This window comes from Marmota flaviventris, chromosome 6 (genome assembly GCF_047511675.1).
Source record: "Marmota flaviventris isolate mMarFla1 chromosome 6, mMarFla1.hap1, whole genome shotgun sequence".
NCBI lineage: Eukaryota > Metazoa > Chordata > Mammalia > Rodentia > Sciuridae > Marmota > Marmota flaviventris.
In genome coordinates, this window is record NC_092503.1 from 53,002,105 (window position 1) to 53,024,965 (window position 22,861).

A 22,861-nucleotide genomic window follows, 5' to 3' on the forward strand; every position below is an offset into this window, starting at 1 on the left:
TGATGTTATTTTTCTTATTTTTCTATGGTGAATTAATCCTGTCTCACATTTTTAATTATTACACTGTAGTGGCAATAACTTTCAAATCCAAATTTTCTTATTTTCACTCCCCTGGCTAGTATGACTTAGGCATCTCATGTTACTCAAACTTAATGTCAACTACTCTTTGTTGTTCCCCATCCCAAACCAGTATCTCTCATAACTTTTCTATTTCCATAAAAGGCACTATCATTCTTTTGAGCACATAGATTCAGAAAACTTTGGTGAAATCTTTATCACTCTTTCTTAATCTTTGATTTCAAGTAGTCACAAAGTTCTCCTCTAAACACTTCTCAGCTCCATTTCTTCCTCTCTGGTCCCTTATCACTTCATGCCCAGTTCTCTTATTCCACCTTTCCTATAATCTCACTACCTGTAGTATAAAGCTCAGATTACTTCACCTGGTATTTAAGACTATCCATAGTCCAGTTTCATCCAACTTCCCCCAACATGAGCCTTCTCCTGCTAAGTCAGACTTCTTATTGTATCCTCAGTATACCCATTCACAGTTTTTTCACCTTCTGTGATGCTCTGGTGCTCTCACTCTTCCTCTATTCTGCCATGCTGATTGCTGTTCATTTTTCAGGATCTACAAATGGATATAGTTCTCACCCTTACCCCCGGTGAACATTTCCCTCAATAATGAAATCTCTAGTTAATCACTTCTGACTTTGAACTTCTAAAAAGTAGTAATTATTGTTTTCATTGAAATGCTTTAAAAAATTAGCAGATTGAGAGGGATCATAAAGGTAGCCCAGTTAAATCTCTAATGGAAGAAAGGCCTCAGGCCAAGCTTCTAATATTATACAAAACTTCCAATTTTTTTTTTCTACATAGTGAGCATCTGGAGATTAGGATCTTGGTTTTATGATGTTTTAGTTTTTCCTCTTAATGCTTAGGTATGGTTCTTTGCCCCTAGAAGACATTAAAACATATTCATCGATTAAATAAATGAATTCAGTAAATTTAAACACAAATTTTCTCGACAAAGACTCGCTTGCCTCTTCCCACCCCAAATCTCTCTGCACAGTTTCTTTTTCCAAATGTCTGAAGATAAAGATAGCTTAAAAGATGGTAGATACATTTACCGCCTACTCATTTTCTTTATATAGCTCTGTATTAACCTTGGTTTTTACTTTTCTACATTTTGAAATTATATTTGGAGTTTCTTACTTTTGCATGTACATATGAATTTTAATGGAGTCTGTTAAATGTTGGTCATGTTTTCCTATGGCAGGTTAGGAATATTTAGCAAAGAATGTTCCATTTGATTTATTTAAGTGAAGGCAATTTTATTGTGGTTTGAAATTTTTATATAAAAAATTTTCATCCATGCAAACTCTTTGTTCTGGGCAATAATCAGTTTATATAACTTATGCAGGTTTTAAAATTGTTATTACTATTTTTTTGTGTGAGATGATTATAAACAATAACTTTAATTGTTTTGTAATTATTTGAATGGCATAATTTTGAAAATAAGTTATGTTTCCATGGCAAGGATGTTTATGTAAAGTTAGTGCTAACTTCAAGTGTGTTGAGTGCTTTAACTATGTAGAAGGTGCTTGCTATTTGATTTTAAGTTTAGTTTTGATGAAAATGCACAAATGCTATTTTCATATTATAAGAAGTTTTTCCATTTTAGAGCATGTCAAAGGAATAAACAGTAATTTGAATGCTCTATTTTTATTTCTAGAAACCAGCAAATATCCTAGTAATGGGAGAAGGTCCCGAGAGAGGGAGAGTCAAAATAGGTAGGTAATTACTCCTTAAATAATTTATTAAGAAGCTGAAATTCCTTCAAAGACGGTTTCCCTATTTAATACTCTTATTTAAGAAGTTAATTTTAAAATAACTTCTGCACATTATTTTTAGAAAAGATGTTGAAAAATGTAGGTGTATAGTCTATAAAACCTCAACCCCTCCCCCGCAATAAGATCCTGTAATTCTAAGTTGAAAAATCACTGGGAATTGACAAGGAAGCCCACGAAGACATTCACTCCCATACAATGTCCCAAGCATGTGTTTATGTTACTTACTACCACTGTCCTGCAGAGTTACCCTAAACATAATCCCATAAATCTCGTTTTTTTTCCTTAACCTTACCAAATGTCCTTTCCCTGAATATATCCCCCTTGACTTAGAGACCCTCACATGTTTTCCTCACTCCCCCACTCTTGGCCTGCATATCCTGTGCCAGGGACTGACATTTTTTCCCAATAAATATATGTTTATAGCCTTTCATACTTACTTGAAGGGTCTAAAAGAAATTAACATTATTTATACCTAAAAAATGAGCTAAGAAATGCTTTGTCTAATTTATTTTCATAGAAATTATGTTTATTGGATGTTCAATTTTTAAAAAAATTTTTTAGTTATAGATGGATAAATACCTTCTTTCTTTCTTGATTTTTATGTGTTGCTAAGGATCGAATCCAGTGCCTCATATGTGCTAGACAAGCACTCTACCACTGAGCTCAAGTCCAGCCCATGTCCAGTGCTTTTTAAAAGGACTTTAAATTTGTTTTATCAGCCTACTTTCTTTGCTATTAGAATATACTCTGCTAGAGAAGGTGCTAAGTTGACCTAAAACAAACTCATGCTTTCCTGCTTCACCTGAGTCTGTCCTGCTGCTTAGTTTTCGACTTCTTCCATTACTTTCCTAACCTATTTCTGAAGAAGCTCTAAACCAACTTCGCTTTCATTAAAATTCTACTCTGAGTTTGCATTCAGCTTTATTCAAAAAAGTATTAATGTTAATTAATTACCTGGGGCTGCTATACCTCTTATCTTTCCCCCTCCCTTTTCTACTCCTCCTCACTTATTTGTGTTTTATACTCACACTCTTTTTCTTATAGGCATTTTTAAAGTACCTACATTTTACAAGGTACAGGTGAAAGAGTAAAAGGGATTGTCCCTCCCTGTGAGAGACAGTAAAATAAACTGTACTGTACAGTGTGGTAGGTGCCTTCAATGTTATTTCATTTATAATGTAGATAAGGAAAGCTGGATTTAGACAGTTAGTAGCTTATTTAGTCTTTCAAAGATAGGACTTGGGTTCCTAGTCCTGAGACTACATGGCTAACAACAAACAAACATCTGTTAATGTCGGAGTTGGTTGTGTGACCTCGCTCACTTCCACTTTTTGTCAACACAACTCTGCCTATGAAACAGTCTCAGATAGAGTTACTCTTCCCTTCCAAAGTCGAACTTACTAGTTCCTTTCCTATCTTCTAAATATCACCCTGCCCTGCCTAAGATTCTTATATGATAGTATTATCATTTTCCCCTTCTCAAGTTTCTTCTTTCCTTCAAACGTTCATAGTCCTTTTCCTGATTTTAAAATAAGTCTTGTATCCATGTTGTTTTCTTTAACATTTGTTCTATTTTTATTCCACTCTTATTCCTATACTTCTGGAACATCCTTGATGTTCACTTTTGGATTCCACTTACCCTAATTTGTTATAGTCTGGCATCTAATTTATCTCTTGATCAAAACTGCTTTATAAAAGGACATCTGTGACCCCTAGCTTACCAAACCCAGTGTCCTGCCTTACTCCTGTTCTTCTTTACTACAATAAACCATTTGTTCCTCTGGCCTGTCTGGTCTTGAGACTGTCTTTTTCCTTGGTCTATATGGCATCATATAATTCTATTTTTCTGTCTGCCACTTTTTTTTACTTCTGCATTTCATTCATTAATGCCTCTTACTCCAGTTTACGTGTTATTTTAAGATACCCTAAGTATTGGTTTGGAACATGGTCTCCTTCTACAGTTACTTCTTTAGGGAATTGATAAATTTGATTTCAAAATCTTGATTCTATGAAAATGATTTTAAGATCTGGGTGTTAGATTCTATTCTGTCACCCTAGCTGAATTCTTTTCTTTCTATTTGGCTGTCCTCCTGGCAGTCTATACTCCATTGTTCCAAACCAACTTCATCATCATTTTCTTATACTCTCTCTTGTTTGTGTCATTTACTATATCCCAGTCACCCAAATCTAATGTCTTCTTACTACTCCTTAACATAAAATCCATCGTCTGGTTGGTAATTAATAACCTTAATGTTAAAAGTTTTAGGATTGAATTTTAGCCAAGATTAGGGATAAAATCAGGATTGAAAGTAAGAAATAATAAAGGTCTAGTTGACTAAATTACTGTCTTTTTAAAATTTATTTTGGTACTGCAGATTGAATTCAGGGGCATGTTACCACTGAGCTACTTTCTCAGTCCTTTTTATTTTTTGAGACAAAGTCTTGCTAAGGTGTTGAAGGTCTCAATAAGTTCAAGGATGACCTTGAACTTGGGATCCTCGTGCCTTGGCCTGTGAATCACTGGGATTAGAGGACTGTGCCACTGCATCTGGCATAAATTTTGTTTTGATGTCATGTTGATGTTGTTAGTGCTGGGAAGCCAACCCAGGGCCTCCCACATCCCAGGGAAATACTCTACCAATAAACTACATCCCCAGTCTGCACATTAGTTTTAAAAAATCACTAGTGGCTTCTGGGTGTTATGGTGTATACCTGTCATCCCAGGAAGTTCACAAATTCCAGGCCAGCCTGAGCAACTTAGGGAGACCTTCTCTGAAAATAAAATGAGAAGGGATTGGTATGGTAAAGTACTTGCCTAGCATGTGCAAGGTCCTGGATTTCAGTTCCTAGCACTGCAGGAAAAGAAAAAAAAAATAATGCTATTGCCTGTGATTAATGTTTTAATACAGTTCTGTTTGGGGCTCATAAAAGAAAAATATGCCTGGTTGAAAGGAAAATATTTTATGCCCTTTCCTATATCTGAATCTTCTCTTCCCCAGCAACCCAAAGACTTCTAGGCCAAAATGTGTATTACCTTCCTTTTTGCTATTTAAAAAGATTTTTCCTTCAGGATCCAGCTCAAGATACAGTTTAAATTTAGTCCACTTTCACCAGTGTTTATTAAGCACTGTTCCACATGACACCTTGGAAGAGACCCTCCCCACAAGGGATTTAGCACCTAGTAGAAAGCAGTAACAATTTCCTTTATTCTCACAGTTCTTAGAACCCTTTGCTAATTTTATTTACTCCATATATTTTGTTATGTAAACTCTTTGGATGGTATATCTGATTTTTATTTTATTTTATTTTTTTGCTAATTTTCTTTCATTTGACACTGCTTAAGTAATACCCACACCAGAATTCTGCTACTCCTGTCTGTTTAATTGAAGAATTCAATTAAACCAGCTGTTGTTGTAATGGTTACTTAGTTAGTTATCTTTTGTTTAAATTAGTAATTATTTGAAAAATGGTTTGAAGCTCCTTTGAAGTTAATATAATAGGCAGGAATTATTAAGACTATTGTATCATTCTGGCCTTGACTTAATCTGACAGTGATTAGATGAAACTTAGACAAAACTAAGGAGGTAGAAAATAAGAGGAGAAATGATGACTTTAGCCTTTACTTTAAAATGCTTTTCAAAGGATAAAACAGCATTCCATCATACTTTGTCATCAACAGTAATCGGCATCTGATTGTTTAATCTGATTTATCATATATAATCATTTTCATCTGTGTGATGACATACTTACCATCAACAATAACACCTATTAAATATATAAAACAGTGCTTTGAATATTGTGTAATATTGTAGAATAATAGGTGTAATATTAGTAAAATGCTTGAATATTTTTATTTGCTGTAGGAAAATTTAGTTCAACAACTGCAGGCACCAGCACAGGCTTCCTTGGATAGCTTTGTTTTTAAAGACCTGGATACTCCAAAAGCATTCTCTGAAAGTTCTTGTAAATTTTATTCAAACTCTAAGGAAATAAAATCACAGTAAATCAAGATTTCAGTGTAAATTATCATACATTAATTTCAGATTAAATGATACTCTATAGTTGAAACTTTTATGTATGTTTGTACATTTTATATTGAGGCCCCTTATGTACTCAAAATATATTGATTATTATATATTTCAAGTCATAGAGGTTTATCATTCTTGGGACTTTGTCTCTGTGGTTTGCATTTATCATATGTATAATTTATGGATGTCAGATTAGTGTATGAGAATGTAGATAATAGCTGAGCAGAGTGTCACACACCTGTAATTCCAGCTATCTAGGAAGCTAAGGTAGGAGGTTCAAAAGTTTGGGCCCAGCATGGGCAACTTAGATGCCATTTCAAAATACAAAAAGGGCTAGGAATGTAGCTCAGTGGTAGAGAGCTTGCCTAGCATATGCAAGCCCCTGGATTCGATTCCCAGCACTGCAAAAAGAAGAGAAAAAATAAGTAGCTCCTAAATTACAACATGGGTTTTTCAGTAGTGAAGATCTTTATTTACTATCTCTGTGAACCTGGGAAAGTCATTTAACTTGCTTTGGGCCTTAGATTATTCATCTCAGAAGTGGGGAGCAAAATACTTACTATACCAGTGTCTCATTATGATTAAATGAAGCCAGGTGTGGTGGCCCATGCCTGTAATCCCAGTGGCTTGGAAAGCTGAGGCAGGAGGATCGTGAGTTCAAAGCCAGCCTCAGCAATGGCAAGGCGTTACGCAACTCAGTGAGACCCTGTCTCTAAATAAAATACAAAATAGGGCTGGGGATGTGGCTCAGTGGTTGAGTGCACCTGAGTTCAATCTATGGTCCACCCCCCACCAAAAAAAAAAAAAAAAAGGATTAAATGAGGTGGTATATGATGCACATAAAAGCCAGTTGTAAACTGTAAAGTGTTTTTAGACACAGGTATTTGTTATTTATGAAATCTTAAGAAAATTGATCTCTGGAACCTTATCATGGTTATAAATATTCTTTTACTAATAACATATTTTACTAATAACTCAGTTTTATATACCCCTAATATTTAGATCAGTTAGCTTTGGTAGGCCTTTGTTAAATGTGAATTATAACAAATTATATCTTATATGTTCTATGCATACTCTTGGAAACACATGTGATATTTTGGTTACCCTTCAATTAGTGACTATTTCCCATCTCAGTTTGTGACACTTGCTACTTTCCATAATGTAAATATCCTGTCATAGCCAAATCCAAGTTACCAATATTCTGTCACCTAATGTAGAGTTAGGAAGTGATATGTATAAATCAGCTCATGTGAGCATGTAGGAGCTTCTGCAGAACATACTAAGCTAAGTAAGAATCAGTTCTTTGATATATAGGTATATAGAAGTCATGACTGATCATGGAGACTCTCAGACTATTCTATATATTAAATAGAAACATTTAAGATTATTATTATAATTGTTTCTGAGAGCCAGAAATTTGAAGTCAGACCTGAATTTTAATTCTGACTAAACTTAGCTCAGTGATGCTTGGGGCAAGTCTTTAGGCCTCAGTTTCTTCAGCAGTAAAATGGACACCATGGTAATATCTACATCCAGGGGGGATACTAAAGATAAATGAAGTGATTCCCATTTAGTGCTTGGCATAGACCTGTGATTTTTTTCCAGAGGAAAAGCATTGCTTCATAAGGTTAGTGACCATTTTATCAACCTTGCATGGTTCTAATAGCATGTCAAACTGAGTTTTATATTAATTTATTTTATTTTTTAGCTGACATGGGTTTTGCCAGATTATTCAATTCTCCTCTAAAGCCACTAGCAGATTTGGATCCAGTAGTTGTGACATTTTGGTATCGGGCTCCAGAACTTTTGCTTGGTGCGAGGCATTATACAAAGGCCATTGGTAAGTTGGTCTAACATGATTTGCTATCTTGGCATCGAGCTTTCATAAATACCAAATGGTATAATAATGAAAGTACGTGGTAAAAACTACCTTATATCTTTCTGTTAAAATCCTGATATCTTCTATGTTCCTGGATTTTACATTCAAGTAGATTTGGATTTTAGAACTGAATAGGAGAATATGGTCATTTTTAAAGAAGAAAGCATTTTCTTTTAGAGAATAGAGGTATCTGATCCTATTAGGTTGCTATGAAAATAAGAACATGCAAATTTTATTTTATTCTCACCTAACTATTGACCAGAAGAACTAGAGAGAAGTTTAGGATCGTTTTTCTCACAGAAAGAAAAATATAAAAGCAGGAGTAATACAGTGTTGGCAAGAACTCTTACTTGGGGGAAAGTTAGTCACCATATTTTCTAGCAAGAACTATATGTCTTATCTTTCTCTTTTATCATTCGTTATCAGAATGCAGTTTCTCCTTCAAGGTAGGAAATATAATCTAGTTAGTTGAGCAAGATTAACTGTGCTCAGCAGCTTGCTATCTCGCTACAGGGTGGTTGGGGCACTGAGTAAGAAACCCCGTCATAAACACACTCACTGGGACTTAAGTCTGCTTTATAACAGAGGCTTCAGAGATTTTGCTACCTGGTCACTACAGTGTCCTCAGAATATCCCCTCTGTTGGTTGAGAGTCAGCTGGAGAGAGCCATCCTCAAATCTGGAGATAATAAAAGAAGCATAGTGAGTGAATAAATAATAGCTGGTAGAAGGTCTATTTCTATAAATTGCCTACATTTCCCAAGTGTATTCCTTTAAATTTTCTTTCTTAATTTGGATTATCTGCTTATTGGTGTTAGGCTCATATCAGTTTGGACTACCTTTAATTATTTTTGTTGAGTCATATTTAACAAGGATACTAAAATTATAATGTTAAAAATTGACAAGAAGCACAATCCTTGCTTATGAAAACCTGGTGGCACCCAAAGAACTGCAAAGGAAGTTCTCACATTTGGACAAATTAGACTGATACCTAGCCTGCTCATGGGTAAAAAAGCAAACACAAATTAATGTCCTCGTTCATCAGGAGGTCTGATTTCTGTAAAAGTCAAACACCTAGAATATGTTTATATGTTCCTCAGATACTGATACTCTAGCATAGAACTGTAATATTGTAAATATCTCATAAATACTGTCAAATGCTTCTGTTAAATTAATGGTAAAGCCTCTGAGTAGCCTCAGAGCTGTGAGGAAACCAGTATTTGTTTGGCAGTAGAGGAATGTGAGATGATATAAGGCCCTTATTCTCACAATTGGCCATATGATCCATGGAGGAAAGTGGCAGCTGTCTGTAGAGGGTAAAGAAAGAACTACAGACAAAAATGGAAGGGATGGAGTGGCCCAACAAATGTCAACAAATGACTTTTAATGTAGCACTGTATTTTTGAGACTTTTTTTAGAATGATGTTTACTTTTTGTTATTTAGGTCTCTTCTTATCAACTATTGGAAGCAGTTAGATCCCTTAGGCAATCTCAGAAGCTACCAGAGGATAGGAAGAGAGTGAGTAAAAATAAGCCAAAGAGAATGTTAGAATGTTGGAAGAAACAGGTGGTGCCTTGGAACAATCAGGCTGATGTTGGATAACCTAGAGGATGTAGTACCCATAGACGTCCATATGCCTGTAGCCCTCACCTACTACCAGTACAGTCTATATCTAAAAGAGAGTGTTTTCTCTAAGAAAAGGCATATTCAGCCAATACCTTTTGTTAAGCTAAGTGATGCTCCACTAAAGTCAGTTTCATTCTCAACTCATGGTAAGACCCATTTTTAACATGTACTTTTCACACAGTTCACACAGTATGTGTGACCCACATACTTTGAGAGTCCATACTTTGAAAAATACAGTTTTATAATTATTTTCTGATTAAATTTTCTTCTGTTAAAATAAAAATAGTTTTTGGAGATAAAGGGAATTGGGTATAATTGAAAACCAAGTATATTTCTTATTTCCTCAGTAAGGAGAACTAAAATTGAATTTTAAGCTTGCAACTTACTTGCTCACTAAATGAGATTTACCATTTAAAGATAAAAACATAATTACTAGTTTCTAATTTTAGTAAAGTCCTAATTATTCATTCTCAATAGGAGTTAGGATGTTAAGACAGAGAAAAGAATAATTCCCTGAATCAATTATCTTTGGCCTTGAAAGATATTCATAGCATATGTATATAAGCACATACATAATCACTCATTCTCATTCTTCTCCATACCAGTCCATGTCAGAAATGAGTATGTATATTCAGAGCATAGGAAAAAGATTTTGATGATTTGATAACAGTGGAGTTTTATGGAATGACATTTAGTGGGGAGGGGAGTGGCAGTGTATTGGGGACAAGCATCAGGAGAACAACCATTGATTGAGGAAAGAGATCTGAGGGGGAGGCAGAGATGATTGATGTAGGAGCCAGATAACTACTTAAAATTATAGGCTAATATGAGGCAGAAATTGTAGTAAAATTTAGCACTACTTGATATTCCTTATTTTAGCAGTTTGTGGGGAAGTATAGATACAGGGTTCTGTTTTGAATAAAAGACAAACCGTGGTCATGATAGACACATGAACAACAACAATATAGTAGTCATCCCAGTTGACTGTATGATAAAGGCATCCAGGAGGAAGAGAGATGGGACCATCAGGGACAAGAATGATAGCCAACATGATGTGGGAGAGAGAAAAGAATTAAAAAGTAGACACTCAACAGTATTATTACTCTACCGTGTGTGATGAATGTTTATGATGTTGATGACCTTGGCTGCATCATTAAGGAGGATTAAATTATATTTTATATCCCTTATGATGGCACGTAATGGTATAATAAAAAATGGTTATTGAAGGGATATGTTCCCATTATCCAGAAGGCTAACTTAGCTGGAAGGAAACCATTCCTGAATGGGATCAGATAAAAGAGGCATTACTATATGGTTTTTTTGCACTTGGCATTTTCTCTTTTTACAAAATATCATACTGACAATTATTTTAGCTAATGAATATTATTTAACTCTAGTTTATCTACAGAATGTGATTCTCACATTTGATAGGCTACTAAACACTGTACTTTTTTTACTATACCATATTCCTAGCATTATTATCTGTTTTAAAAATACATAACTAAATGGCATTTATTTAAAGGGACAAATGTGGATACACATCTCACAAAAATTAATTCACTTACACATTTGGCAAAGCATTTTAAATATTTTAGTCCCAGAATATAAATTCTAATCATTCAATATATAAAGCCCAATTGAATAATCTATAATTGGTGACTTTAGTTAATAAAACTTAAAAAAAAAAATTTTTATGGTGCTGAGGACCAAATCCAGGTCCTTGATCATGCTGCACAAACTCCCTACTTCTAAGCTACATTCCTAGCCCCTTATAAAACCTTTAAAGCTTCCTAACTCTGTCCTAAGGATGGGGGTGGGATAGCATCAGAGCAGACCTATTAAGATAAGCTGTATCTCTAGTTGTATCCTACAATACATACACACACACACACACACACACATATATTGCTGGTTTTGTGGTGTTTTGTTTTTTCAGTACCACTGTTTTTTCAGTGGTAGAGTACCCCTGGATTGAACCCAGGGGTACTCTACCACTGAGTTACATCCCCAGCCCTTTTTATTTTTTATTTTGAGACAGGTTCTCACTAAATTGCTGAGGCCACTTAAAATCCTCCTGCTTCTGCCTCCCAAATTGCTGAGATCGCAGGCATGTACCACCATGTCCTAGTCATGCTTGTATTATTTATCAGCTCATAAACCTTGTAATTTGTTGGGAAAAGAACTGAGGCTAGTAATCTTTCAGATAAAAGTTGGGTTTTTCCAAATCCTTTTGCTGTCTGTCTAGACATATTCATTACACATTTATAGCATTAAAAGAATTACATCACCATATTGAATGATTGTGTTTGACTCTGTCAGATCTGAGTATTGTGCCTGGTATTAGGTTATCAATGAATGCTTCAATAATTAAATTATTAATAGTGGCTAGGAAGATTTTTGTGTAAATCTTAAAATTTATTGCTTGCCAAATTTAATTTCTTTCTAAGTTTATTTTTTAGGAAACTTATAAGTAAATGTTCTTTATTTAGCTTCCAATCTGTTACATGATACAGCTATTTCGTGTCACATATATACTGTATATATTCTCTTCTACACTTGCTGTTCTTTGTACATTGCTTTATTGAAAAGTATTCTTATGTGTGTGTTAGAATTATATCCAGGAATTGTAACTAAGGAAATGTAATACATTTGTATAAAAACTTGATTTTTTTTCTTCATAGATATATGGGCAATAGGTTGCATATTTGCTGAATTGTTGACTTCAGAACCTATTTTTCACTGTCGTCAGGAAGATATTAAAACAAGCAATCCCTTTCATCATGATCAACTTGATCGGATATTTAGTGTCATGGGATTTCCTGCAGGTAATTTGTTTTCTTTTTCAAATAGTATTTTGAGCTGGGTGCAGTGGCCTATGTCTGTAATCCCACCGGCTCCAGAGGCTAAAGCAGGAGGATTGTGAGTTCAAAGCCAGCCTCAACAACAGTGAGGCACTAAGCAACTCAGTGAGACCCTGTCTCTAAATAAAAAACAAAAAAGGCTGGTGATGTGCCTCAGTGGTCGAATAGTGCCCAAGTACCCCCGCAAAAAGTATTTTGAGTCATATTTCAAAAGATAAAGTGTGTTTTATGTATATTTTAAAACTAAACCAATTATATTTTGAGTAAAATTAACATTATTTTTCATAACAATATTCAATTTTTTTTGTAAGATAAAGACTGGGAAGATATTAGAAAGATGCCAGAATACCCTACACTTCAAAAAGACTTTAGAAGAACAACGTAAGTAATTCATATTGTTGTAGTCCATCTGTGCTGCTAGAAAAAAAAATATTTAGCTTAGGTAATTCATAAACAATAGAAATTTATTTTCTTATAGTTGGGTGGCTGGGAAGTCTGAGATCAAGGTGCTGGCACATTGCATGTCTGTCAAGGACTGTTCTCAGCTTCCAGGATGGTGTCTTGTGGTTGAATCCTCAATGATGGGAGGGTAAAAGGGGATGAAGCCTCTTCTATGAGGCAATATGCCTTTCATAAAGGCAGAATCTTCCATGACCTAAGCACCTTCTGAAGGTACCACCTTTCAATATTATTGCATTGGAGATTAGGTTTCAATATGAGTTTGGGGAGGGGGCCACAAACATTCAGATCGTAACATGTTAATTATAGGTAGCAACTCCAATAGGAAAATTTAATCTTTAAAAAAACACAGATGTAGATTATTATTTAAGCCAGGCACTTTTAGTATTCTTATTCTCCCCCTCCCCCTTCCCCATCCCCCTCCCTCTCCCCCCCATCTCCCTCCCTCTCCCTCCCCCATCTCCCTCCCTCTCCCCTTCCCCTCTCCCCCTCCCTCCTCCCCTCTCCCCCCTCCTCCTCCCCTCTCCTCCTCCTCCTCTCCCCTCCTCCTCTTCCTCCTCTCCCCTCCTCCTCTTCCTCCTCTCCCCTCCTCCTCCTCCTCCCCCCTTCCTCCTCCTCCTCCTCCTCCTCCCCCCACCCCCACCCCCCACCCCCCCACCCCCCGCCTTGGGAATTGAACGTAGGGCCTTGTGTGTGTCAGGTAGGTACCTATACTTGTGATTTAAGGGATGCTTTAAATGCTGCTAATATATATGTCTAGTTTCGACTATTATATTTTTAAGCTTTTAAAAATTTCAGGGTCAGTAGATAGTTTATCTATTCTGTTTTAGCATGATAAAAATCTTAGTTCAAAGCCACATGTGTAATTTAATCTTTGAGTAATAACTGGTGACTGAAATGCTGAACCAGGAAACCAGGAGGAATAGCAGAAGGAAGAACATGTTGCCCAGGACACAAGTAAAACACACTGGTGAAGACATGTATATTGAGTAGACTTGAAGGGACAGCAAAGGCATGAAAGGAGTTTGTTCTAAATATGCACACCTAGAGAAAACAGTAGAAGGGGTTCTCTTTGGGCAGCTTGCCAGGAAAATTTCAGGACAGGATGACTTGTAGGAATGAAAGCATAATAAAGGGAAGTAGAGAATGGCATTGATCATTTCCAGTCCCTCTTTCGCAGAGTCCTTGTTAGGGTCCTTTGCCTTAAGATAGCCCTAGTACTAAGATTCTGTTTAGGCTCCCTTCTTACTCTAGATATTTTCCCCAGACTCCAGAATTTCAGTGGCCACAGTTTATCATCAGTTGTGTTGGTAACTCTGAATTTATACAGCTTAAGTATCTCTTATAAGTTCTTAGGGACACAGTTTTTTTGATTTTGGATTTTTTTCAGATTTTGGAGCATTTTAAGTTTCAGGTTTTTATGTTAGGTTTGTTCAGCCTGTATATCCCACTCAGATCTCTTTTCCATATTTCAAGTCTATTTATTAAAATGCTTTATATCTGGGCATGGTGGCACATGCCTATAATCCCACTGGCTCTGGAGGCTAAGACGGGAGAATCACAAGTTCAAAGCCAGCCTCAGCAACTGGGAGGCACTAAAAACTCAGTGAAACTCTGTCTCTAAATAAAATATAAAATAGGGCTGGGGATGTGGCTCAGTGGCTGAGTGCCCCTGAGTTCAATCCCCGGAACCAAAAAAAAAAAGAGAATAAAATGCTTTATGGAATCCCAACTTCAAAGTTCTGTTAAGCGTTAAGTGTCCAAAATAGAACTCATCATCTATTCTCCAAGACTGCTCCAGGCTATTTCCTGCCATAGGAACTGGCTCCATGATTGACTTAATTGTTCAAGCCTGTGAGTTCCTCCTGATCCTTCTATCTCTCACTATCTTCCATTCATACCCTGCATCCAGTTGATTAGCAAATATAATCCTAGGGATCCTTTGAATGTTTCTGTTTCTCTCCATTCACCCTGCCACTGTTATAGTTTTGGCCCCCAACATCATCTTTTCTGGACTCCTGCAGTGGCCAGCCTACTTAGTGATTTTTCTACTTCTACTCTATTCCAATTCTCTGTCTACACTATAGTCATTGTCAGAAGCAAATTTGATCATGTCACTTTTTCTAGGTGCACTTAATTTACCATTGCTTTCAGTTCCTTAATATGGTTTAGGATGCTTTTGGCATCTCTGGGTTCCTTTCTTAACCGTTCTCGGATTCTTTAGCCAAAACATCATGAATTTCTTTTAAGTATTCTGAGCTTTCTTTTTGACCTCTGAATTTTAAAATGTGCTCTTTCCTCTTTAGGACATCCTTTTCCTCTCACCCCTTTTATCACATTAACTCTTTTTTTGCAGTGGAGGGGGGATCGAACTCAAGGGTGCTCGACCACTGAGCCACATTTCTAGCCCTATTTTGTATTTTATTTAGAGACAAGGTCTCCATGAGTTGCTTAGTGCTTCATTTTTGCTGAGGCTGGCTTTGAATTTGCCATCCTCCTGCCTCAGCCTCCTGAGCTGCTGGGAATGCAGGTGTGCACCACTGTGCCGGGCAGATTAACTCTTACTTATTGTTTCGACTTATCCTTTGGATTTTGCCTCCCCTAACCTTTCAGGTCTAAATTAGGTTGGTCTCCTTGCATTCCTATTGCATGCTGTGCTGCTGCTTTTAGCATTCATCAATGTGTGCTACGGTTAGCTTTTGAATCCTGTCTTTTCATCTAGATAGTATGGATCATCTCTATTTTATATATCATTTTATGTATCCTCAGGGCCTGGCACATAGTATATGCTCATTAATTAGTTGTCAAATGAATATTGAATGAAAGTGGTTTCAGTAATTGAAGATATTTAATAATATAAAAGATGGAGAAAATTAATGAAGGCACTTAACAGTTAACTTAGCATTAAAGATAAAATGAAAAGTTCTACCTAAAACAATAGTGTTTATAATAACCAGAATTAAGAGGAGAGAAATTTTAAAGGATAAATTCAATTAGATAAATAACTGGGCCAGCACCTGGCCTGATTCTCATCAGCTATAGTATTGTTTCCTGGCCATGTACTTGTAGCTACTATGAAACAGCTTCATACCAATAGGAGATATTCAGCTACTCAAAAGAATGTGTTTGAAGAGCATTTAACAAAGCAAACTGTTTGTGAAGCAATATGAAATTTAAAAAACTCATGATAACATAGTATGTACTATGTTTCCAATTCTATAAAAACAAAGAAAAAGTCCTGCTGTGCTTGAATCATGTGTGTGTGTGTATATATATATATATATATTATATATTATATATATACACACATGTATATTTGAATCATATATGTATATACACACATACATATATACATGTACATAGGAAAAAGAAGCCAAAGAAAAATTATCAAAACTTTGACAGTGGTTCTTTCTCACTGAATGGCTTGATATGAGTGAATTGAAGTTTTTTCTTTATATTTTTATATATTTTCTTTTACCATGACTATTTTTTACCTATTTTTAGACCTTTCTAATTCAAAATATTTCATATGTACGAAAGAAAATATATGATGAAATATATACATAGTATGTTTAGAATAATCAAATGAATTTCCCCCACTCACCTCTCAACCTAAGAAATAAAGCATTGCTAAGATTATTGAAGTACCCTGAGTATCCTCCCTTCTTTTTTATCTCTACCAGAGAAGACTGAATGCTCTGAATTTGTTTATCATTCCACATTTTTATCATAGTTTTATTCTTCCATGTATGTATCTCTAAAAATTTTTGTTCAGTTTAATATGTCTTTGAAATTTATATAACTAGTACTAGTATCTAGAATCATTTATGTATTTTTTTTCTTTCTTTTTATTTATTTATTTATTTTTGGTACCAGGGATTGAATCTGGAGCGCTTAACCACTGAGCCTCATCCCCATCTCCCCGCCTTTTTAAGATACAACATTTTTTATACCTTTATTTTATTTATTTATGTGATGCTCAGGATCGAACCCAGTGCCTTGCACATGCTAGACAAGTGGTCTATCACTGAGCCACAACCACAGCCTCCTGCTTTTTATTTTTCATTTTGAGACAGGGTCTTGCTTAGGTTCTTGCTAATTGCCAAGACTGGCTTTGAACTTGTGATCCTCCTGCCTCAGTCTCCTGAGCCTCTGGGATTACAGACGTGTGCCACCACACCTGGTTTATCTATGTATTTTCTTCAGCAACATGCTGTTTTTCCTACCCAACCATATGCATTCATATACATACATACATTTATGTATAGCATTGTATTCTGTGACATTTTAACAATTTACCTAGTTTTTTTTCAGTTGATGGACATTTGTTTTTTATAGTTATTTTTGCTGCTACAAAAATGTTGATAAGAAGCTGGGTGTGGTAGTGCACTTCTATAATCTCAACTGCTCTGGAGGCTGAGGCTGGAGGGTTGCAAGTTTGAGGCAGCCTGGGCAACTTGATGAAACCATGTCTCAATAAATAAAAAGAGCTGAGGATGTAGTTCAGTGTAGAGGATTTGGGTTTATCCCCAGTACCTCAGAGGAAAAATAAAAGCTGACTCTTATTCATGTACTTTGATATGCATATACACAAGCATCACTTAGACTCAGGTATGTACGTAGAAATGGAATTGATAGGTCATATTACATATTAATTTTTTCTAATAGTTGACATGTAACTATTTTCCAATATAAAAATCTCAAATATGATATATAACAATTTCTCTTTCTTAACACATTTGCCAATATTTGGTAATGTGTTTGTTTTTAATCAGCAAAAGCAATGCTTTAAACTTAATATACCTTCTAAGAAAACCAGTCTTAGAGCTTTTCATTAAAAAATGTAAATTGTGTGAGTGTTCTCATTGATATGTGACTGTCTGTGTGCTTGCAGGTATGCCAACAGTAGCCTCATAAAATACATGGAGAAACACAAGGTCAAGCCTGACAGCAAAGTGTTCCTCTTGGTAGGTGCTTCTCTCCCAGACTGAAATCTGATCTTAACACAGTTTTCATCTCATCTTGTTTACTGTGGAACTATCCCAGCTATTTCTTCTTTTGAAACAAAAGAAATTGGAGGATGATGCTGAGGCAAAATTAAATATTTTTCTCTGGAAATGTCACCCTTCTAGCCTTAATTTTTAAAATGATTTATCAGCATAAAAAAGAATTTTAAAGGTGCTTTAATGCTGATGATTTCTGCCAAGTTCACATAAATAGGTGTATAGTATACTGATTATGCAGTGGGCTATACAAAATACATTTTATGTAATCCTGTTACACATTTACTACGAAAGTCTGGACATTGATTTGTAAGCAAACCTTTTCATGTGCTGTCAATTTCTTTTGTTTCTCTAGCTTCAGAAACTCCTTACTATGGATCCAACCAAGAGAATTACCTCAGAGCAGGCTCTGCAGGACCCTTATTTTCAGGAGGACCCCTTGCCAACATTAGAGTATGTATCTTACTCCCTCTTCTATGTCCTTCACTCCAGGTCAAGGATATCAGATGGTGGATGAAATCAAGGAAGTACTCATTACTGAAGTATTTTACTTTCTTTATTAATACAGCCTCAGAGAAAAACTCCTGAAGAAAAATGGTCCATATTTTGAAACAGGCCAAGCTGGAGAAAGGTGTGAATGAAAACAAGTGTTTTAGTAATGACCATTAATCAGTTTTGCAAATGAAAATTAAAACTGAAAACAAATGCGACTTATAGACCAATCAGATCAGAGATGGAGAATTTAAAATTCTGTCTTCTAGAGCAAATCCCCTCTATTCCTTTATCCTAATGTCATCCAAGTATATCTTTTGTGCTTGAATTTATTAGAAGTGCATTTTTTTCTCGAGGGGACAAAATATTTTGTTGTTGTTGAAGCAAATACTAATTCAGTTATTTTTGGTGCTGATGAAGTCAGTGTGGAGAAGCTTCTTTGTCATATATATCAGCTAGCAAGCAGCAGTCAAAATTTGAAATTGAAAGTGACAGTGTAGAAATCAGTTGAGTGGTTTTTTTTTTTATTGCTCAAATTGAGTTGTTTTGGGAGACATTCAGCATATACCAGCCACAGAGAAAGAGTATGAAATAATTTACAAAAGAAAAACTAGAATTTTAAATTAATAAGATAAATTAATAATTTAGGCCTTGACATGTATTTTTTTAAATACAATTTTTTAGTGTGTTTGCTGGCTGCCAGATTCCATACCCTAAACGAGAATTCCTTAATGAAGATGAGCCTGAAGAAAAAGGTGACAAGGTATAAACTGCATGGTACACTTTGAATTTTTGAGAATAAGGGTGTCAGATAATTCAGGGGAGCATAATTTGATAATCTCTATTAAATAATTAAATAAATACTATTTTCTGTAGAAATTTGAGGATTGTAGATACAGTTTGAAATGTAAAATACAATAAGCTTACAGATCATTGAACTTTCTGGTTTGTCTAATAGCTTATTCTATTCCAGTTCCTAATTCTTGCTTTTTTCTGTTCAGTGTCATTACCATTACATTACACACTGTCTTTTGCAGGCATCACTCTGTCCTTTTATCTTAACTGGATATATATGCCTCCTCCTTACACTGCTCTTCTTTCCAAAATCATGATTGAAAAGATTTTTTATAGCTGTTTTAAATGGGTATGAAACTATATGCTTTGTGCCCTGTGGCCTATAAGGTGTCTGTGACTAGTTTTGGAGGATTACTGTGTGATCTAAGTGAACTTCAGAAAATGCATTCTGTTCTGGGGCTGGTATGAATTTTGGGGATGCTATATTCTCTGGCTGCCCTGTTCTTCAGTCATTCCAATCACTTAGTGACCCATACAGGTTGTGTCCCAGCTGGGTCAGCAGTCACATGTGCATATCAAGTAATAGAATTCCCTGTGAATTTAGTTTTATATCTTATTTTTCTTTCTTTTCTTCTTTCCTTCCTTCCTTCCTGCCTGCCTGCCTGCCTGCCGTAAAAGAATCAGCAGCAGCAGCAGAACCAGCATCAGCAACCCACAGCCCCTCCACAGCAGGCAGCAGCCCCTCCACAGGCACCCCCACCACAACAGAACAACACTCAGACCAATGGGACAACAGGAGGGACTGCGGCTGGTGTCGGGGGTGCTGGAGCAGGGTTGCAGCACAGCCAGGACTCCGGCTTGAATCAGGTGCCTCCAAACAAGAAGCCGCGTCTGGGGGCTTCCGGCACAAACTCAGGGGGACCAGTTATGCCGTCAGATTATCAGGTACTCCACTGAATTTTTACTTTTTTCTTTTTAAATATTTTTATTAGTTGTTGACAAAATTTTTTTATCTCATTTATTTATTTGTATGTGGTGCTGAGTATCGAGGCCCAGTGCCTCACATATGCTAGGCAAGTACTCTACCACTGAGCCACAATCCCAGTCCCTGAATTTTTCCTTTTTAATTAGTATGTGTATATTTCATGATTTATAAAATGGAAACTAGGCTTTTAAGAGATCCTTTTAGGTTAATTCTTAATTCTTAATATTTGATATACAAACTCTGTAATTCTGTTTCTAGGGAATTATATCAAAATGAAGATTTTTATCATATTTCATGTAATTATGAGATATTCATATCTTGACTTGCTTGTCCTAACACCTGGAAGAGAAAAAGTAGAATAGGCGGCTTCCTCCTTAAAAAAAAAAAAAAAAAAGTATTTCTACTCATATAATTGCTTAACAGCTTTGGGTCTGAAGAAAATACCTAGATAAGCAATTGGAAAGGGAGGGAAGTAGTGGCTTACTTTGGATGAAATTAATTACATTCTTAGAAAGATTTGCTCTTACAGGGAGAAAATAGTAGCCACTTGGCTGTAGAAGAGAAAAGAATGAAGACTGGGACTTTCCAGAAATAGCTGTTAAAGTCTCACGAGAAATAATTTTGAGACTAGACAATACTTTTTATTATTAAGATAAAAGGAAAACTATAATTGTACCACTAATTTAGGAAATTAAAGGAAAAATGTCTAAGGATTGATACTTGGAGAGAGGTAAAATACCTACTATGATACGGTAGAGAATGTTGCAAAAATATTTTTTTCAAGGTGGCAAAAAGCTAAGAAAAGACCTAAGTAGAAGGGAAAACTTAAATGAAAGAAGGATGGAAAAATTTTTAGAACCATCCTCAGGGAATCGCAGAAGAGGATCACTTGGAATAGAGATAATAGAAAACAAAACCTCTGGCAAGGGAGCAATAAACTCACTGATAAGGAACTGGAATAAAGAGAAGCATCAAGAAAGACATAATAAATAGCAGCTTAAACTGGCTTTACAAAGATTTCCTGTTAACAGAGGAGTATAGAATATTTCCCTTTGGTTCCAATTAAACCAGTCAAATCTTCATATTTTTTGTGTTCTAGTTGTAGTTGGACACAGTACCTTTACTTTATTTATTTTTATGTGGTGCTGAGGATCAAACCGAGCACCTTGCATGTGCTAGGTAAGCGCTCTACCGCTGAGCCACAACCCCAGCCCTCAAAGCTTCATTTTGATTCACTAAAAACATCTTGGTATTTGGTTAGTAATCATGAACGTATGTGAATTTTGTTATAAATTCCACTTTTCCCTAAACCTCAGTTTATCCCTATTATATGAGCCACAAATGTTGACTGTATACTCTTAGCTTTATGCCTCAGATTGTGTTACAGGAAATAGCTTTATGCCTCAGATTGTGTTACAGGAAATAGTTTATGTAAACATTTGTTAAACATGGCATGTTAGTTAGCTTTTTGTTGCGACGACAAAATACCTGAGAAAATCAACTTAGAGGAGGAACAATTTATTTTGGCTCATGGTTTCACAAGTTTCAGTTCATAGTCTCTTGGGCCCATTGCTATGGATTTGTGGTGAAGCACAATATCATGCATGGCAGGGAGCACCTGGCAGAACAGAGCTGTTCATCTCGTGGTGGCCAGGAATGAGAGAGAGAGGGAAAGTGACCTGGAACTAGATATATGCTTCAAGGCGACACCCACAGTGACTGACTTCTCTAAGGAGGCCCCACTTCCTACAGTTTCTACCACCTCCCTATAGTCCATTCAATTACAACCCTGTCGGGATCGATCCCTTGATGAGATTAGTGTCCTCGTGACACAATCACTTACCAAAAGCCTCACCTCTGCACATTGCTCTACGGTGGACCAATACTTCAACACTGATTCTTTGGGGGGAACATTGTAGATTTGAATCATAATGGATGGTAAAGCAGACTTTATTCAAGGAGGACTACCTGAATAGATATAGGGACCACTGCAACAGAGTCTTGAAGTGGGAAGAGAGATGGGATAAACTCCAACACTAACAATGACAAGCAGAGTTTCATTACCAAGGCACAGGGTGGGGTTAGAGATGGAAAATTATCAAGAGGAAACATCAGGGATAAAAGATTTCTGACTTGGTAGTATTATTGCTGAAGGCAGGCCAGAGAGACCCGTTATTGAGGGTGGGTTGTTTTTTTTTTTAATTAAATTTATTTATTTATTCTAATTAGGTATATATGCTATCAGAATGCATTTTGATTCATTGAACACAAATAAAGTGCAATTTTTCATTTCTCTGGTTATACATGATGTAGAACTGTACCATGTGTGCAGTCATACATGTGTGTACCTAGGGTAGTGATATCCATTGCATTTTACCTTCTTTCCTTCCCCCATGCCCCACCCCACCACCCTCCTTTGCCCAATCAAAGTTCCTCCATTCTTCCCATCTCCCTCCCCAGCTACTTTTCAGAGAAAACATTGGGCTTTGGTTTTCTGGAATTGGCTTACTTCATTTAGTATGATATTCTCCAACTCCATCCATTTACCTGCAAATGCCATAATTTTATTCTCTTTTAATGCTGAATAATTTTGTGTATGTGTGTGTGTGTGTGTGTGTATCTCACAGTTTCCTTATCCATTTATCTGTTGAAGGACATTTAGGTTGGTTCCACAGTTTAGCTATTCTGAGTTGAGCTGCTATGAACATTGATGTGGCTGTGTTACTATAGTATGCTGTTTTTAAGTCCTTTGGGTATAGACCTAGGAGTAGCTGGGTCAAATGGTGGTTCCATTCCCAGTTTTCTAAGGAATCTCCATACTGCTTTCCATATTGGTTGCACCAGTTTGCAGTCCCACCAGCAATGTATGAGTGTGCTTTTTTC

General features: G+C 36.0%; 1 protein-coding gene across 10 annotated transcripts in view; it reads left to right on the forward strand.

The window, feature by feature from the left end:
- Positions 1-22,861, forward strand: part of Cdk19 (cyclin dependent kinase 19) — a 163,820-nt gene that overhangs the window by 133,587 nt on the left and 7,372 nt on the right. For 7 of the 10 annotated variants that reach the window (XM_071613130.1, XM_071613127.1, XM_071613124.1 and 4 more), the window contains 9 exons: positions 1,733-1,790; positions 7,587-7,718; positions 12,065-12,208; positions 12,556-12,625; positions 17,598-17,670; positions 18,062-18,159; positions 18,275-18,337; positions 18,883-18,961; positions 19,672-19,938. In XM_071613130.1, the coding sequence (XP_071469231.1) occupies positions 1,733-1,790; positions 7,587-7,718; positions 12,065-12,208; positions 12,556-12,625; positions 17,598-17,670; positions 18,062-18,159; positions 18,275-18,337; positions 18,883-18,961; positions 19,672-19,938 (984 nt within the window). The remainder of the gene's footprint in view (positions 1-1,732; positions 1,791-7,586; positions 7,719-12,064; positions 12,209-12,555; positions 12,626-17,597; positions 17,671-18,061; positions 18,160-18,274; positions 18,338-18,882; positions 18,962-19,671; positions 19,939-22,861) is intronic. The other 3 variants (XM_027928263.2, XM_071613125.1, XM_027928264.2) reach the window with 3 other exon arrangements.